Genomic DNA, 17532 nt, shown 5'->3' on the forward strand with positions numbered 1-17532 from the left:
ACTGAGTAAAAAGCAACCCAGAGAATTGGAGAAAATCTTTGTAAATTAGATATCTGATAAGGGATTAATATCTAGAATATATAGTGAATTCCTAAATCTCAACAACAAAAAAATAAACAATTGAAAAATGGACAAAGGATTTGAATAGACATTTCTCCAAAGAAAATATACAAATGGTCAATAAGTACATGAAAAAATGCTCAGCATCACTAATCATTAGGGAAGTGCAAATCAAAACTACAATGAGATACCGCTTCACACCCATTTTGGATCGTTGCTATCAACAACAAAAAATAAATGTTGGTGGAGAAATTGGTATGACCTCATCTTAACTTGATTACATCTATAAAGACCCTGTTTCCAGAAACGGTCACATTTTGAGGTTCCAGGTGGACATGAATTTTAAGGGGACACTATTCAACCTGATACAGGAACTCATGGGTTAGTTCTTCCTAATAATCTTACTCCCCTGGTAAAACCCCAAGCACAGAGAAGAGAATGATGTCTCCTCATTCAACCTCCCAGAATGTACCATATTTATTTGAAAGTTGTATGTGTTTTCATAACAGCGATGTCTCCTCATTCAACCTCCCAGAATGTACCATATTTATTTGAAAGTTGTATGTGGTTTCATAACAGCCTTACAGAATTCAGCAGTAATGTTCTGCAAACATTGGCTTGTAGCATTTGCTCTGGGCTCGCCTACACACCTCCTTTCTCAAACGGCCCTCCTCGTTCCCCTGATCATTTATGACCATTCACTTATTTGTTCATATCCCTTCAAAAAGGATTTCAGGGGCGGTCAGTTAGCTCACTTGGTTAGAGCACAGTGCTCTTACCAACAAGGTTGCCGGTTTGATCCCCACATGAGCCACTGAGCTGCGCCCTCCACAACTGGATTGAAACAACTGCTTGACTTGGAGCTGATGGGTCATGGAAAAACACACAAATAAAATTTAAAAATAAATAAAATATTTTTAAAAAGGATTTCAGGAAGATGGTTTTTACTACCTGGATAAATGAACACAGTAAGGTCCTGTAGCAAATAGTCTTCTCCACAAACATAAATGTCTGCAAAACCAACATCAAAAAACCCTTGTACATTGCTGGTAGGAATGTAAAATGGCACAGCTGCTGTGGAAAATGGTATGGAGATTCTTCCAAAGGTTAAAAATTGGATTACCATGTGATCCAGTAATTCCACTTCAGGGTATATACTCAAAAGAACTGAAAGCAGAGTCTGGAAGAAATACAATTTATACATGTTTATAATAGCATTAGTCACACTAGCTAAAATGTGGAAGCCATCCAAGTACCATCAAGGGATGAATGGATACGTAAAATGTGGTAAATACACACAATAGAATATTATTTAGCCTTAAAAAGGAAGGAAATTCTGACATATGCCACAACATGGACAAATCTTAAGGACATAATATGAAGTGAAATAAAAGACAAATGCTATATGAGGTATGTAGTCAAAATCATTGAGACAGAAAGTAGAATGGTGGTTGCCAGGGGCTGAGGCTTGTCATTCTGAGTGTGTTTCTGAAGATATCCTGACTAATTCCCTGGAAACATAGTGCAAATACTGCTGATTATCTACAAACACTGTGGATCAGGCAATATGCCAGGTGCTTGCCTTGTATTGGTGGGTGGTCTCAGTTAATCCTTGCAACTTTTGAAGTGAGTATTATTAATCCCATTATCCTGTTTGAGAAACTGAAACCCAGAGAGTTTCAGCATCTTGCCCAGGTCAGACAGCTCCTAAGACAGAGCTGAAAGTGACTCTACAGGCTGTTTTCTCTGCTACTCAATATGGCCCGTGGTGTATGGGCATGGGGAGCATACTGAGGCTCCGATCCAGATGGCTGTGGGGACTTGGAGGCGAGGATGTGGGCTGCATTTCCTGCTTTGTGGAGCCACTTGGAGCAGCCTGAGGCTCGGCAGCACTCCCACCAGTAGCAGAGAGTTTGCATGGCACCAAGCACCTGGACAGGTGTGTTCAGTCCCTCCCTGGGGGCAGAGCTGAGAGTCAAAAGGGAGCCTCCAGGATTCAGCAGTGGTGGCAGAGCTGTGAGGACAGTTACCATCCATAGGCCCTGGCCCCTCACACGCTTAAGCCCCAGTGTCCTGCAGATCCTCTCTACCCTCCAACCCCCCAAGCTGGGCCTGAGCAGAGCCTGGGTGCTGCCTTACAGAAGATGAATAATTCAGGTCCCAGTGACCTGAGGTGTCAGTTTCAGTTGCTGTGTTCCCATGGGCACAGGCATCCAGATGCTGTAATTAAGTTAATGGAAAGGGCCAAGGGTGATGGTGGGAGCTGCTGTCCTGTGCCTCGGAGGGCTCGGGGCTGATACAGTCCTTGCCCCATCCTGCTGAAAATGCGCCATGCTCATCTAGAGCTCAGGTATGGGGAATGCAGGCAGGAAGGGGGGGCAGGGTACTGAGATAGGAGAAGAAAGGAAGAGAGAGTGGAAAGAGGAAGATCACAGTCAGGAAGCCAAGAGAGACTAAGAGTTACAGAGGAACAGACAGAAGGAAACAGAGACAGAAGCTGAGTGAGAGGTAAAGGGGATGGCGGAGGCAGAGAAAAGGACAGAGGCAGAGGCCAGAAGAGGCAAAGACCAGCAGAGAAGGAGAAACAGCAGATGCGAAGGACCAAGTACCAAAGTCCAAGGGCAGGTAAAAAAGGAGGGTCAGATAACTGGAAGGGCCGCAGGGCTCCTGGGAGGGTAGCTGAACGCAGCAGAGATCTGTCCTACTGCTGACTTCCAGGCATTGTCCACACTATCCCTGCAGGCAGGACCTGATGCTGCCCTCGGGTGGGCCAGGAGGCTCATACCCAGAGACCCACCCCACCTCTTGCTGTGGCAGGGCCAGGGGGCCCGGCAACCACTACCTCAGCCTGGGCTTCTCTGTCTCCAGCCTGGGCCTCCTGCTCCTGCTCCCACTCCTTCCAGGTATGATGCTCAATAAGCCAGCCTCTCTGGGCACTGCTGCTGTTCCCGTCCTCCCCAATCTCTCTCCACATGTTCTCTCTTCATTTCTCTTTAGTACCTGTGCTGGGAACAAGCTATCTGGGGAGCATGGAGGTGGTGGCGGGAGGGTTGCAGAAGAGGGTGAGAGAAGACTTGCCTGGCTGGGGTGAGCGCAGTGAGAGGGGAGCTCCCAGAGATAGGGCTCGAAAAGCCAGGGTACCAGATCATGAAGGGCCTTGAATGCCAGGCTGAGTTGGGGCTTTATCCAGCCAGCAATCAGAAGCCATTGAATGGTTTTAAGCAGTTACTGGCCTGGTCAGGTTGGTGTGTTTAAAAGCTTGATCTCCCTGAAACTAATGATAAAAAATAAAATAATAAAAGCTTGATCTCTCAGAAGTGTGGAGAATGGTCAGAGAGGCAGAACCTAAGGCAAGTGAGGAGAGAGTAGTGAGGCCACTGCCGTGGTCCAAATGAGGGAGGATGAGGCTACGGGTGTCCAAACTTTTTCAACGTTTTTCACCAAGGGCCATATGCGGTAAAATACACAAACAGCCGGGCCACTCACTCGAGGTGAAGTACATATTGCCTCACCTGGTTTATTTAAGTAAACTAAATATATTTTTGGAATTTGCTGCGGGCCAATAAAAAATGGACCGCGGGCTGCAGTTTGGACACCCTGCCTTAAGCATTCAAGAGCTGCTCAGCAGTATGACGGACAGGATGTGGGCACTGGTTGGTTTGCAAGGGGAGGGGCAGGAGAAGGAAGTGATCATTGCTGGATTTCCAGCTGCAGTCCCCTGCTTGGCGAACACCAAACAAGCAGGTTTCAGAGCATGGGGCGGAGAAATGAGTTCCTATTTTGTAACTATAGAGTTTAAGGTGCCTGTAGGACATTCAGAAGTGGAGCTCAGCAGAAAAGTCTGGGCGGAAGAAGGAGACAAGGGCCAAAGACAGGATTCTGGGGAGCAATACTTAAGTCAGAGACTAAGGACAATGTAGTACGTGACAAAAGCCTATGGAAGAGTATGTTTTCAGAAGGAGGGACTGGCCCATAGTGTCAAAAGCTTTGAAGAAATCAACTGAACTGCAGCTGGAGAAGTGGAGGCAGGTTTGAGAGACTGGATGGGGTGGGGCAATGGGGTTAAGATGCCTGGGTGGGAGTTGAGACTCCAGTGGCCTATTTGGTCCCCTGTAGCATTTGTGGCAGGGCAGGCAGAATCCAGGTCCTTGGGATGGGATGGGTAAGGAAGAAACCCAGCAGCCTTGCTTCTGAAGATAGTACCCATTTGCTCCACCGCCTTCATCCGTGGAGGCAAGCCAAGGGGAACTAGAGTCACAGCTAGAGGGACAGAAGCAGACATCAGGAAGACCAGTCAGACAGCTGTGAGATAGTGGAGCAGGTGACAGCCCCAGCGTTGTGGGGGTGCAGCGCTCCTGGACTAGGGTCTCAGATGGACAACCCTTCTTACTGGTCCCCCAGAGTGCTTGGGAGCTGAGGGCAGGCTGGCTCACAGGCTGTTCCATGACCTCTTCGCCAACTACACAAGTGCCCTGAGACCAGTGGCAGACACAGACCAGGCTCTGAACATGACCCTGGAGGTGACATTGTCCCAGATCATCGACATGGTGCGTTGTAGTGGTTGTACAACTGTGGAGTGTGCTGGGGACAGTGTCAAGGAACTTGGGGGTGAGAAACTGGGATTATTCTCCAAACAATTCTTTTCTGTAAACGTTAACAATAGCAGCTACTATCTGTTGGATACTAACTGCTGGGTGCCCACGGTGTGCCCAACACTTTGCACACTTGAATTCCTGCCCAGCAGGGATTATCATCCATGTAACTGCTGAGGAAACTGAGGCCCAGAGAAGAGAACCTGCCAAGGTCACAAGGCCTGGGTGGGAACTGGACTGTATGGGCAAGTTGGGTTTGTGGGTGCTGACCAGAGCTCTGTAGGTGAGTGTGCCCATACACAGGAAGACATGCATGTACATGTCCACATATGTGCTCACTCCCTGCCCTCAACTAGGATGAGCGCAACCAGGTGCTGACCCTGTACCTGTGGATGCGACAGGAGTGGACAGATGCCTACCTACAATGGGACCCCGATGACTATGGTGGCCTGGATGCCATCCGCATTCCCAGCAGTCTTGTGTGGCGGCCTGACATCGTACTCTATAATAAGTACTGCTTACTGGGCTCCTCCCCTCTCCTAGCCCTCTCTAGAGTTGCCCCTGACTCTGCATATGCACTTATTCCCCCACCCCCACGCCAACCAGGTTGCTATGCTGCCCTGTAAGCTTTCCCCTGGGACTCTTCTAATGTGGCAGGAAGATGTTGACAGTGGTGGCTACACGGCCGTGGGGCTTCCTGATGAAACAGACACTGCAGCTCATGGCAAGGGCCTGCTGGGTGTCCAGCCCCTCCACAGCACCCCCACTTTAGGCTATCCCAAGGCAACCCAACTGAGTATCTCCTAGGAACCCACTGCACAGGCCAGGGCCAATTCTGTATCTCTCGCAGAGAGGGTTCTGGGGCACAAGTGCCTCTTTATGGCACACGCAACCCTTCCAGGCCAGCTGTGCATTTCAGGGCTCCCCAAGGGCCTGCACAGGGATTTGCTCTGGGGCCTAGCCTTCTGGAGCTTCCCTTTATCCTGCCTAAGCCAGTTCTGTGTTTTCCAGACAACCCACAGGTCTGCATATTTTCCCAGGGACTCCTCTATGAGCTTTGTAGATGACACCCAACGGAAGACGCTGGGCTGTCAGGTGCCAACTTTTGCAGAGGACTTTTTAAGCTGCCCTGGGCTAGACCCTTCAGTTGCTGCCCTTTTTCACCTCGAAAGCACAGAAGTCATAAATCCACCCTCCATGAGTGGGCATTTTGGCTGTAGGGCCCCTGTAATCACAGAGCCCCTACAGGGGTGTCCTGAGCTGACCCCGGGACAGTTTCACGGGCAGCCACCACCTCAGAGATCCCCACTCCCTCCCGCAGGGCAGACGCACAGCCACCGGCCTCGGCGAGCACCAACGTGGTTCTGCGGCACGACGGCGCGGTGCGCTGGGACGCGCCGGTCATCACGCGCAGCTCGTGCCGCGTGGACGTGTCAGCCTTCCCCTTCGACTCACAGCGCTGTGGCCTGACGTTCGGCTCGTGGACGCACGGTGGGCACCAGCTGGACGTGCGGCCACGTGGCAGCGGGGCCGGCCTGGCGGACTTCGTGGAGAACGTGGAGTGGCACGTACTGGGTATGCCGGCGCAGCGCCGCGTGCTCACCTACGGCTGCTGCTCCGAGCCCTACCCGGACGTGACCTTCACGCTGCTGCTGCGCCGCCGCGCTGCCGCCTACGTGTGCAACCTGCTGCTGCCCTGCGTGCTCATATCGCTGCTCGCCCCGCTTGCCTTCCACCTGCCTGCCGACTCGGGTGAGAAGGTATCCCTCGGCGTCACCGTGCTGCTGGCACTCACCGTCTTCCAGCTGCTCCTGGCCGAGAGCATGCCACCGGCGGAGAGTGTGCCGCTCATCGGTGAGTGGGCGAGGGACACGCCTGGGGGGCGGGCCTGGGTCGGCAGACTGGACCCAGTATGTGTGTGTGTGGGGGGGTGGGGGCGTCCTGGGAGCCTCCTGGGAGCATGCCTGATTCCAAGATCGAGGGGAAAGGAGTAGGCCTCTTCCAGGGAGGACACCCTCCCTTCACTGGAAGAGGCGGGGGAAGGAGTCAGTTCTTTTCTCAAAGACTTGATGGGGGAAGGTCGATGTCCCCAGGGTTGTAATAATAGGCAAAGTATATTGAGTGCTCACTGTGTGCCAGGCACTCTACTAAACACTTGTTTATTAACTCAGACCTACAGCAGGTTCTGTTGTTATCCCAGTTGTGCTGAAAGGATCAGTCACTTGCCCCAGATCATGGCCATACTATTTGAGAGGGTGACTTTCCTGGGTTGTGGGTAAGTGTTGCCTCCAGCAGTGAGGGGAACAATCAGGGAGCAGGTAGTTTCTGAGGACCCACTGAGGAAGGCAGACTGGGGAGGCCTTCCTCTTTCATCCTTTGGGCTTGGAGGGTCCTGAGAGCCTCATGGAGGGTGAGCTCATTCCTGTTTGTACTGAGGAGGCTGGGTAGCTCAGGCCCTCTGAGCTCTTGTTTTGGGTCCCAGCTCACTCTCTCTTTCAGGGAAGTACTACATGGCTACCATGACCATGGTCACCTTCTCCACAGCGCTCACTATCCTTATCATGAACCTGCATTACTGTGGTCCCAGTGCCCACCCAGTGCCAGCCTGGGCTCGGGCATTCCTGCTGGGACGCCTGGCACGGGGCCTGTGTGTGCGGGAACGAGGGGAGCCCTGTGGGCAGTCTAGACCACCCAAGTCACCTCCCAGTCCCCAGCCTCCCGAGGGAGGGGCTGGCCCCACAGCAGGCCCTTGCCATGAGCCCCGGTGTCTATGCCATCAGGAAGCCCTACTGCGCCATGTAGCCACCATTGCCAACACCTTCCGCAGCCACCGGGCTGCCCAGCGCCGACATGAGGACTGGAAGCGCCTGGCGCGTGTGATGGACCGTTTCTTCCTGGGCATCTTCTTCTTCATGACCCTGGTCATGAGCCTCCTGGTGCTGGTGCAGGCCTTGTGAGTCCTGGGAGTCTGCGGCAGCCACAGCATCCCAGATGGGGTGGAAAGGCCAGCCGCTTGTTAGCCTTCAGATAGGCTGCCCAATCTCTCCCTACTGTGCCTAAGAGCCTGGGATACCCTCTCTCAGGATCAGCACTGCTGACTTCACAAGCCACGAGGGAGCACTTGTTGTGTACGTACGCTAAACTCTAAGGGAAATTCAGAGCTCGCCACTGCCCTACTTCCTACAGAGAAGGAACTGTAAGAAGGGTCAAGGTCAAAGTGCAGTCCTGGAGGCACAGAATTGAACGTCAATGCTGAATGTTAGAGCTTTCAGTGGGGAGAGTGCAAATTACGATATGAGAAACAGAACTGCCATATTTTCTTCCTTCTTTTCCTTCCTCGGTGGCTGCTGTTACTTGGTTTTACCCATCCCTGCGTAGGGGCTCAGGGAGGGGTGTTGGGGATTCAGATTCATGGTCTAGTTTCCAGAGCAGGAGGCCACACAGGGATTTGGCCCCAAAGCCCCAACTCATCCTAAAGTGTGTGCCTGGCATCTCCTCAATTTCCTGTCTTACCCTTGGAGCCCATGGTGGTGGGAGATGGGGATCCAGGTTTGTTTCTCTAGAAACAGAAACCTTAGGACTCATGGATCAGCACAGAAATTACATCTTTGCTGACAAAATGACTGAGATTCAACCAAAACCCTGGCAGAGGACCTAAAGCTCTCTGCCATCTCTCCTGTTCTGTTCCCTCAGGGATTAACTCCATTCCCACACACTGAGATTCAGGGAACTTGAAAGTGTCCAAGGTAGAGGCAATGCGAAGACCAGCCATTCACAAGGTATTTGCCCCTTTCTGACCTTCACACATTTCCTGGCACCAGTCCCTGCCCCCAGAAAGCTCACAGTCTGACAGGGTGACAGACGTGGACATGTGGGGTAGAGAAGCCCCCAGGACATGTGGGAGCACAAAGGCAGAGCCCTAACCCAGCAGGGTGGCAGGGGGCAGAGAAGGCTTCCTGGAGAAGTGACTAGTTTTCCACGTGCACATGTGAGGCCTTTGAAGAACACCCTCAAGTACCATGGCCAAGTGCTTTTTCTCCTCAGTCACCCACCACCCCAAATTAGTTTACTCTTCTACCTCCAAGTGGGTCGTTGCCTGTGCTGGAGTTTCCCTACCTCTCTTCAGTGTCTCACTTCTAGAGCCCCGAGTCAGGTTCAGACCCAGAATTCTCCTGTTTCTCCAGCAGCAGGCCTGGCAGCTGCCAGAGAAGGTCCCAGAGTTCCCCACAGATGGAGTTTCCATGGATCTTAGCTACACTTAAAGCATCCACGTGGCTGACATCCTCACGCTGGGCAGAGGCGGCTGGCAGGGTGCGTCAGGGTCTGATGATCAGAGGAGTCCTGGACTCTCTGGAAAGGCTCCTCCGACAAAGAACAGGAGCAGCAGTAGAAGGGACCAGACTGCAGAAAGGGAGTCCTGACCCATGGCTGCAGGGAAACAGGCAGAAAGAGAGATTTGGGGGTAAAGTGAGGTACACAAAGAAGAAACAAGACAGAGAAACAAGCAGGGTGAGCTGGAAAGACTGATGCAAACAGTGCAATGGGAGACAGAAATAAAGAGCAAGAATTTAGGGAGGAAAGTAGACAGAGATGAAGACACCGGGAGAGCCCCAGGACCCCTTCCAGAGATGATTAGGTCTGTCCCTCTGCCTCCCATGGATACAAATGAGGCATTGCAGGGTGGGATGAAACATGGGTAGAGATCTGAATGGGGTCTAGTGATGCTGACCGTGGCTGCTCCGCCCAAACCCTGGTAGGAGAGGTGCTGGTGGGCCAGGGGATGGCAGGGAATCTTCAAGTTTCCAGTGCTTGAAATTTCATTATCAGAACTCAGAGAAGTAGGTTGGAGGCTGGAGACCTGACTTCTGACCCTGCCTCTGCCACTAATTCTGTCACCTCGGGCAAGTCACTTCTGTCTCTGGGTCTCACTTTACTATATAATAGGATAATACTTCCTGTTCTGTCTCCTTCCAAAAGATTATTGTGCAATAAGCATAAAATGAGATGGTGTCTAGGGAGGTGGGGGCCAGCCTGGCATGGGGTTCAGAGTTTGGTCTAGGGCCAGACTGTCTGGACCCCACCCCTTACCAGCTGTGTGGTGGAGGGCTGATGGTTTAATTTTTCTGTGCCTGGTTCTCATCTGTAGAACGGGTGATGCCAGTACGTACACCACCAGGCCATGGTGAGGATTCATGGCACGATGTGCCTGGAACAATGGCACACCGCAGTGGCACTGTCATGAAGAATGGTGGGAACACAGTGGAGGCTGGGCCTCCTTCTTGCCCACTGTTCACAGAGCCCAGAGGGAGGGAGGAGGGACCCGCAGGGGAGGGGCAGCTGCAGTTTCTTCTCTGGGAATGGCCTGTTCCCACCTAGAGAAGTGGTGGTCCAGGTAGGCCCTGGCATAGCAGGTGTTCAAGGGAAGAGAAGTCATGGCTGAAAGTGACCTGGGGATCATCTAGTCCAAGCGGCTTATACAGGTAGGGAAACTGAGGCCCAGAGAGTTAATGGTTGGTCACAGAGAAAGTTCAGACAGAGCCTGGACTAGAACCCAGGTTTCCAGTACCTAAGGTCTGGCCTCTACCTTGGCAGGTGGTCTGAGGGAGCACTAAGGGCAATAACAAGAGACAGAGGATTGTGCAGCTGAAAGAGCAGGCCCCAGGGAGGACTTTGTGGAAGCAGCCTTCCCTTCTGTCAATTCTGTGCAACCTGGATCTCTCTGAGCCTTGATCAGCTATCTCCTGGGAGGGAGGGTCAGCCCAACTGGGGGCAGGTGTGTCAGCTCCCCCAACCACCACCCCATACATAAAAATACACCCTCTGGGAATGGTTAGCAACCCCCAGAGGTGTCTGCTTTAGAGGATTTACTTTTTTTTGTTAAAAGAGGATTGTTTTTCTTATAAGGTAGACATCTGGGTAATGGGTCCAACCCCAGGGCAGCCTGCTCATCCCAGAAAGGAGCCCCTGTCACAGATGCCTGTAGCCCTTACCTGAGTTATCCAGACGGCAGGGCCCAGACTTGCACTGCTTGTCTGTAGGGAAGAAATGGTAAAGAATCAAAGATTCAATAGCTCTCAGGATGGAAAAAGGCCCTGTGGACCATCCCCAACTTGCTCTAGGAAAAGCTGGTACATTTTCCTCAGTTCTGCTTCCTTATGGTGAGACCTCCCTTGCCTAGATTAGACTTGATCCATGAGCAGTGGGCCCAGAAGGGAGTCAGCCCTCAAAGCCAGGGCCTGCTCCAGGTTCTCCTCCTGCTCCCTTGGCCCTGGAACTTCGCCTCCCCGGCACACCCGCCTCTCCCTCTCTATGCCTGTCCCAGCCAAGAAGGAGCTAGTTTATGTTCTTTGCATGTCTTCCTCACCTTCCACCAACTCATGCACACCTGTGATGCTGTCTAGGTTGGGACCTGAAGTCACACTGGGCCTTCTGTGTTGCATATGGTCCACAGTTCCAGTCAATAGCCTGCCTCTAACTATGAAAACCAGGCCTCACCAGCCCCTGGGCATCACTTAGCCAGGACCAGAGCCTACAGCCCCGTCAGAGATTAGGAAACTGGGCCCATCTTCATGATTCCTCCTGGCCATTCCTGGGGGGATACGCAGGAAGAGTATCCGAGGCCAGCCACAGCCTGAACTGGAAGTTAGAGGCACAGCAACCCCCTGCTGGCTCCCCACTCCCACCCCTGCCCCCACCCTCCACACGACAGCACAGGATTTCTGTTCAATTGAATAAACACACTCCTCTCAGACACTGAAGTTGGGCTCTTCTCATTTCTTTCACCAATGGTCTGAGTGTGAGTACTGTGGCTAGAAATTAATTTTCTTCTAGCTTCCAGCCAGAAAAGCCTGACCAGGTCTGTTTGGCCCTCAAATGGCCAAAGACCCCCGCTTTGGTCAGGAAACTCTCTTCAGCCTCCCAGCAGGTAAGTGGCCAGCTCTGGCTCAGACACCACCAGGAACAAGAAGCGTCCTACCTCAGAAGGTTGTCTCCCCTTAGATGCAAGGGTGGAGGAGTGGGGGGACAGGACTGCATCCCCTTCACTGTTGGGTTGTTTTTAATGTTTCTGTATGTATCCCCTGAAAATCGGGTGGGAAGCCCCCCTTCTGCACAGGTGCTGACCTGCACATGCCCCGCTCACCTTTGATATATTCGCAGTTGTACGTGCTTTGCTTGCCCAGGGCCCGGAGGTAGATGCGGGAGGGGCCCTGGGCTGGTCTGCTGGTGTTGATTACCTGGAAGGTCTCGAAAGGGGGGATCAGCACTTCCTCCTCCCCAGGAAAGAAGGAGTAGCCCTTGATAGGTGTCCCAAGACAGGTCCAGATGCCAAAGAAGGTTTCCTCACCAAACTGCTGGGCTGCAACGTTCTGCAGGGACGCGGAGGCAAAGCCTCCCAGCCGGACGGTGGCCCCGGGCCCTGCTGGCCGGAAGCGCAGGCCATGCACCCCCCGGAACACCTGGTGGCACTGGGGTGAACGCTGGGCTTTGCTCAGCAGCTGCAGGGCCTCGGTCAGCAGGAAATGGAGCGTCTTGAAGGAGAAGTGGTGGAGGTAGTGGGCCCGGCTGCGGCCCGCCTCGCGCACGGCCGCATTGAACTCCTTGTGCAGGGGGGTGTTGGCGGTGTAGGCCAGGAGGGCTACCCCGTGCTCATCTCGGAAGCCTGGGGGCGGTGGGGGCAGCCGGGTGGGGCTGAAGGCCCACACGGGCCCCCAGGCTTGGCGCTCCTGCCATTGGCTGCTTGCCAGCACCCAGCCATCAGCATACGCTTTGTTGGCCTGGAACTCGGTGCGGTTGAGATCTGGGAGAGCAGCTGTCATGGCTGCTGCACAGCCAGTGTACTGGTCATCAAAGGAGGCTGGGGCCATGTCCAGGGGCCTTTCTTGAGAGAAAAGTTCTCGTCGTGTGATGGGGTGGCTCTGACCCTGAGGGAGAGGGAGCAGCAGGGACCGACAGGATGGACCCTCGGAGAACGGGAGCCTATCCAGCTTTCCCCGCCACTGAGCTGAGAAAGACACTGTAAAGGCCCCAAACACATGTGGAGGGCAAGGAGGGTTGGGAACTATTCACTGCCAATGCCCCAAGACTGGGGTTTGGGGCTGTCCCCGCAGGCTGAGTGAGCCCCAAGGGAAGCATAAGACATTCTCTCCTCCCTCCACTCCTCTGTCCAGAGTTCCAATGAAGCTGACAGCTCAGCTCCCTGCTGGCATGGGGACAGTAGGGGGACCATACCTGAAGTACTTCCATGAGGCTTATGGACACAAGCAGCAGAAACATCATGGCAGGAGTCTGCATGGTGGAGGTGACCTTGGGTAAGTTACTGTCTCTCTTTGGGTCTCAGTTTCCTCCTCTGGAAAATGAGAATGTTAATCTATACAGTTGAATAAAGATTTATTGACACCTACTCTGTACCACTCCTAGTATTTGGCACAGTTTTTATATTACACAGAATACTGCAGTGAACATCCATGTATATAAATAGTTGTCTACTTGTGTGCATATTTTTATACGAAAGATCAGGAAGTAACAATATTTTAAGGATATGAACATTTTTTATTTTGATAGGCACTGCCAAATTGGCACAGAGTCACAACATAGAAATAAAGGCTCAGAAGAGAGAGAGAGGACCCTTCTAGCTGGAAGCAACATGGGAGATTTCCTGGAGGAGGTGATGTGTGAATAGGGTCTTGTAGGATGCATAGGAGCATAAGGTTTCAATCAGTGGAGACTGGGAGAGTAAAAGTGGGAATTTTGGGTGGGAAAGAGTTTGTGGCAGCAGGAATGAGTAGAGCAAAGGTATTGGAGCTAGGAATTCTTAGGATGTAAAGAGTAAGAGACATTTTGTCTAGTGTGGCACAGCTAGCAGTGTGAGATTGTTAGAAAGACTGACATGGTAAGAGGTCCCAGCTTCACCTCATGGAGAATGTGAAGCTGGAACAGGGCAGATCCAGGAGTGGTCAGCTGCTGGAGTCACAGCAGAATTCCAGGGACAGGCTGAAAGCAGGGCTTGGGGATCCAGAGGTCTTCCCTTCTCCGTCCAGTCCTGAAGCAAGCTGAGCCCTCTTCCCCTGAGCCCTCAACTTCTTCCAGGACAGGGACAGATGTAGACCCCCAGGCAGTGAGGGAAGAGGGACTCGAAGGGGGAGAGGAGAGAGGGAACCTGCTTCCCCAAAGGAAGCGGGAAGGAACCTGGGGGCCTGAAGTAGCACCAAGGAGAAGGTGTCCCAGCTTTGGGTCAGTATTGGAACAGACAGTTTCTAAGTCAGTGCTGCTGCTGCTTTTCTGTTTATTTTATTACAAAGTAATGCATGCTTGTTGTGAACCAAAAAGTGTATGAGTGAAACACAGAGTCCAAGTTCCCTTTCTTCTTTCTCTCCCTCTGCATCCCCCTTCTCCCTCTTACCCATGCCTGCCAGGGCGGGTGGGGCGGGGTGGGGGGGTGGCCTGTGACAATGGCACCCACCCTTCTGGACCTTTCTCTATGAACATACAAATAATATAATATTTAAATGTACATACATAGTTTTATACATACATTTAATATGCCTAAATATACATAGTTTTCTGTGTTACAGCCTGTTTTTATTTTTTTTAATTGTCATTTTATTCAAAAAGAAAAAGGGAACATGCTTACACCTACATATTCTATAACCTTTTTCAGGAAACAGCACATCATAGACTTCATTCCATGTCATACAGACATATTTACCTTCTTCATTATAATGGCAGCACGGTATTTCATAGTATAATTAAACCACAGCTTAATCATTTCCTTATTAATGGACACAAGTTTTTGTCCTAAGGTTTTTATATTACACAGAATACTGCAGTGAACATTCATGTATATAAATAGTTGTCTACTTGTGTGCATATTTTTATATGAAAGATCAAGAAGTAACGATATTTTAAGGATATGAACAGTTTTTATTTTGATAGGTACTGCCAAATTGCCTCCCACCAACAATGAGAGTGTCTGTCCTTTCCTCCACATCTTTGCCAACACTGGATATTATTAATCTGTTTTTAATTTTCAGGTAACTGGTGGGCATAAATGGTATCTACTTTTAATTTACATATCTTCTCACTAATAGGATCAATCATAACTTTAATTTTTAATATTTTGAAGTTTTAGTTTAATTTTCTAAGAGTTAGTACATTTTCATTGTTCAAAATTTCAATAGTCCAAAAGACATACAGTGAAACATCTTCCTCTCACTAATTCGCCAACCCCAACCTCATCTCCCCAGAGGCAACCAGTGTTCCCATTTTTTGTGTATCCTTCCAGAGATATGCATATACAAGCAAATTCACAGGTATTTCTGTTTTCCTTCTTTTACATGAATGGTAATATATTCAGTGGTTCTTTATCTTTGGGAACCTGATGAAAGCTGAAACCTCTCCTCAGAAAGCAGATATCTGCCCCTTCATACTAACATTACACAAATATCAGGTGGTTATGCCTCTGTCCCAATCTCACTTAGGTTAAGCATCCCTGCACCATAATCCCCTCTGGCGCTGGGGGGGGGGGGCCTAAGTTTTGATAGTTCGTTGACACTGGGATTCTATGTGTCTATAATTCATGAGTCTCCAAATCTAAGATCCTATAATTGCCATTGTACAATTTAAATTGAGGCACGAGCTTCTCTGGGCAATGAGATTAGCAGCAGTTTTTATCAGATTTAACATATCCCAAACTGAACTCGTTATCTTCTTTCCCTCAAAACTAACTTACTCAGTTATTCAGCAAAAAATTCTTGAGCATCTGTAATGTGTCAGGCACTGAGGATAAAATTGTGAATAGCAGCATCAACAACAAAACCCACATCCCTCTTCTTTAAGTTTTTTCGAGGTGGACATGGAGCTGGAGTGAGTAATTTCAAGTAACATGTAATGTGTGTTACAAAAAGAACCAAGAGAGGCTAATGGAAACAAATTTGTACCAGGAATGGGGTTTAAATGAAGAGCTGACCAGAGGAGGTACAGAGTATATAGAATCGAAAACGGCATCACAGTGCGGTGTAAAGCACAAGACACTGCCCCCCAATACCAGGATGGAATACTAATAGGCAGAGTATGTGAGTATGTGGTAGCAAAAAGCTACTTGAAGTTTTGTTTTGGAATTCACCCAAGAAGCCGGAGCTTCTATAATACATCCTCTCTTTCTTGTGGAGAATCCAGCCCATGGATTCATGGGGGACTTTCCTCACTCTTTGCACCCCCAAGAAGGGAACACATGACCCAAAACTGGTGCTGTAATGCTCTGGTCATTGTGCTTGGCTCACGGACGGACACATGACCCAAGCAGGGCCAATCAGAGTCCCTCAGGAGAGATTCTTACCTTCTCATGCTGGCATTTGAGGTCCTCTGTGACCTGGTCCTCCACGACCTCTGTAGCCTCATGCCCCACCACCCCTGCTTGACTGCTATAGTGCAGAGTTCCAGACGAAGCTCTGCTATTTCCCTCCCTGTGGCTCTGCGTACATTGCCATCTGCTAGGGATGCTCTTCTCCTGCTACCCACTCTCCCAGGCTTGGCTCAGGGGTCACCTCCTCTAGGAAGCCCTCTGACTCCTCTGAGCTCCTATATCAGCCTGTGCTTCCTCTGTCACTGTCCTAATCATACTGTGCTGCCCTTATGTGTCTGTCTCCCTTCCTGGCCTGTGAGTTTCTTGAAGGCAGGGACTAGGTATGACCCATTCTGTGTCCCCAGAGCTCAGCCTGAGGCCAGGCCCAGGTGAGGCCTCCCAGAATGTTTGCTGAGGGTCTGAGAGGTTTTCTGGGTGCAGCTAATAATGTAGACCATTGCAAGCATGTAGATTATTACTAGTGTTTGGAGGAAATAGGGTGGGGGCCAGAGAGATGAGGAAGGTATAGGAGTCGAAGTAGAGGTACCAGGCAATCCCCTTTCATATCCAAGCTGCCCTGCTGTCCTCATCCTACTCAGAACACTTCTCGTCAGTTTCCTCTCATCCAGGCCCTCGCTGAACATTCCCTCCTGGGGATGTGACTCCAAATCTCTCCCCAGGAGCCCCCAAATTTTCCAATGGTCTCAAACCTCTCTATCAAAGGTGCTAAGGTCTGAATGTTTGTGTCTCTCCTAAAATTCAAATGTTGGAATCCTAGTGCTAGGTGTGATGGTATTAGAAAGTGGGGCCTTTAGGAGGTGATTAGTTCATGAGGGTGGAGAGTATTCTAATAAAAGAGACCCCACAGAGCTCCCTAGCCCCTTCTACCATGTGAAGATTCAGTGAGAAGGTACAGGCTGTGATCCAGGAAGGGAGCACTCACTCAACCATTCTAGTACCCTGACCTTGGGACTTCCATCCTCCAGAAATGTGAGAAACAGATAAAACACACTAAGATAAAAGATTGCCTGAAACTTTTCCTAATGACGCTAAAACTCCACCATTAATACGCCAAATTTCCCCTAAAGAAAACTTTTTTCCTGCCCAGTGCCCAGGAGGAGGATGGTGTGGCCCTTACCTCAGCTTTCTCCAAGGCAGGGAAGCTGGTGTTGGTCTCCTGCATGGCCACTGGGGGAGGGGAGGGCAGCTTTCTCCTTTATATTGTACCTCCCCCACACAGCTGCTCAGAAATGTGACACTCCCCCATCTATTTCTGGATGTCTCCTCAAAGCTCAGGAACACTAACTAGCCTTTGCCCAGCCTGCTCTGGCCAGTGCTCTTCCCATAAGAAAGGGAATCCCTGAAGCCAGAGAGAAGGTGGGCCGTGGCATGGAGGATCCAGGCTGGAATAGCTGCCTCCCCCCGGTGGATTGGTCCCGTGCTCAGCACCCCTGAGAAAAATCTCAGAGAATATCTCCTTACATTTGTTTGTGGTTTTTTGTTTGTTTGTTTGTTTGTTTCATGTGAGCACAGAGAATC

The 17532-nt window shown here is 50.7% G+C and overlaps 2 protein-coding genes across 3 annotated transcripts; one reads left to right on the top strand and one right to left on the bottom strand.

The window, feature by feature from the left end:
• Window positions 1-1338: 1338 nt before the first annotated feature.
• Window positions 1339-7810, top strand: CHRNA10 (cholinergic receptor nicotinic alpha 10 subunit). 2 transcript variants are annotated; one of them, XM_033119188.1, is made up of 6 exons: window positions 1339-2685; window positions 2803-2963; window positions 4462-4607; window positions 5009-5163; window positions 5974-6506; window positions 7152-7810. In XM_033119188.1, exons 2-6 carry the CDS (start codon window positions 2813-2815, stop codon window positions 7607-7609), a joined length of 1443 nt encoding a protein of 480 aa, XP_032975079.1. In that variant the 5' UTR covers window positions 1339-2685; window positions 2803-2812; the 3' UTR covers window positions 7610-7810. The 2 variants fall into 2 exon arrangements, with proteins under 2 accessions (XP_032975079.1, XP_032975078.1); XM_033119187.1 differs by having other exon boundaries at window positions 1339-2410.
• Window positions 7811-8207: 397 nt separating this feature from the next.
• On the bottom strand, window positions 8208-17175 carry ART1 (ADP-ribosyltransferase 1). The gene is made up of 5 exons (XM_033119104.1): window positions 17132-17175; window positions 12882-12999; window positions 11794-12574; window positions 10643-10684; window positions 8208-9080 (listed from the first exon to the last, which is right to left on the bottom strand). Exons 2-5 carry the CDS (start codon window positions 12942-12944, stop codon window positions 8983-8985), a joined length of 984 nt encoding a protein of 327 aa, XP_032974995.1. The 5' UTR covers window positions 12945-12999; window positions 17132-17175; the 3' UTR covers window positions 8208-8982.
• Between the last annotated feature and the right edge of the window lie 357 nt (window positions 17176-17532).

The sequence above is a fragment of the Rhinolophus ferrumequinum genome, chromosome 11 (assembly GCF_004115265.2).
Source record: "Rhinolophus ferrumequinum isolate MPI-CBG mRhiFer1 chromosome 11, mRhiFer1_v1.p, whole genome shotgun sequence".
Taxonomy (NCBI): Eukaryota; Metazoa; Chordata; class Mammalia; order Chiroptera; family Rhinolophidae; genus Rhinolophus; species Rhinolophus ferrumequinum.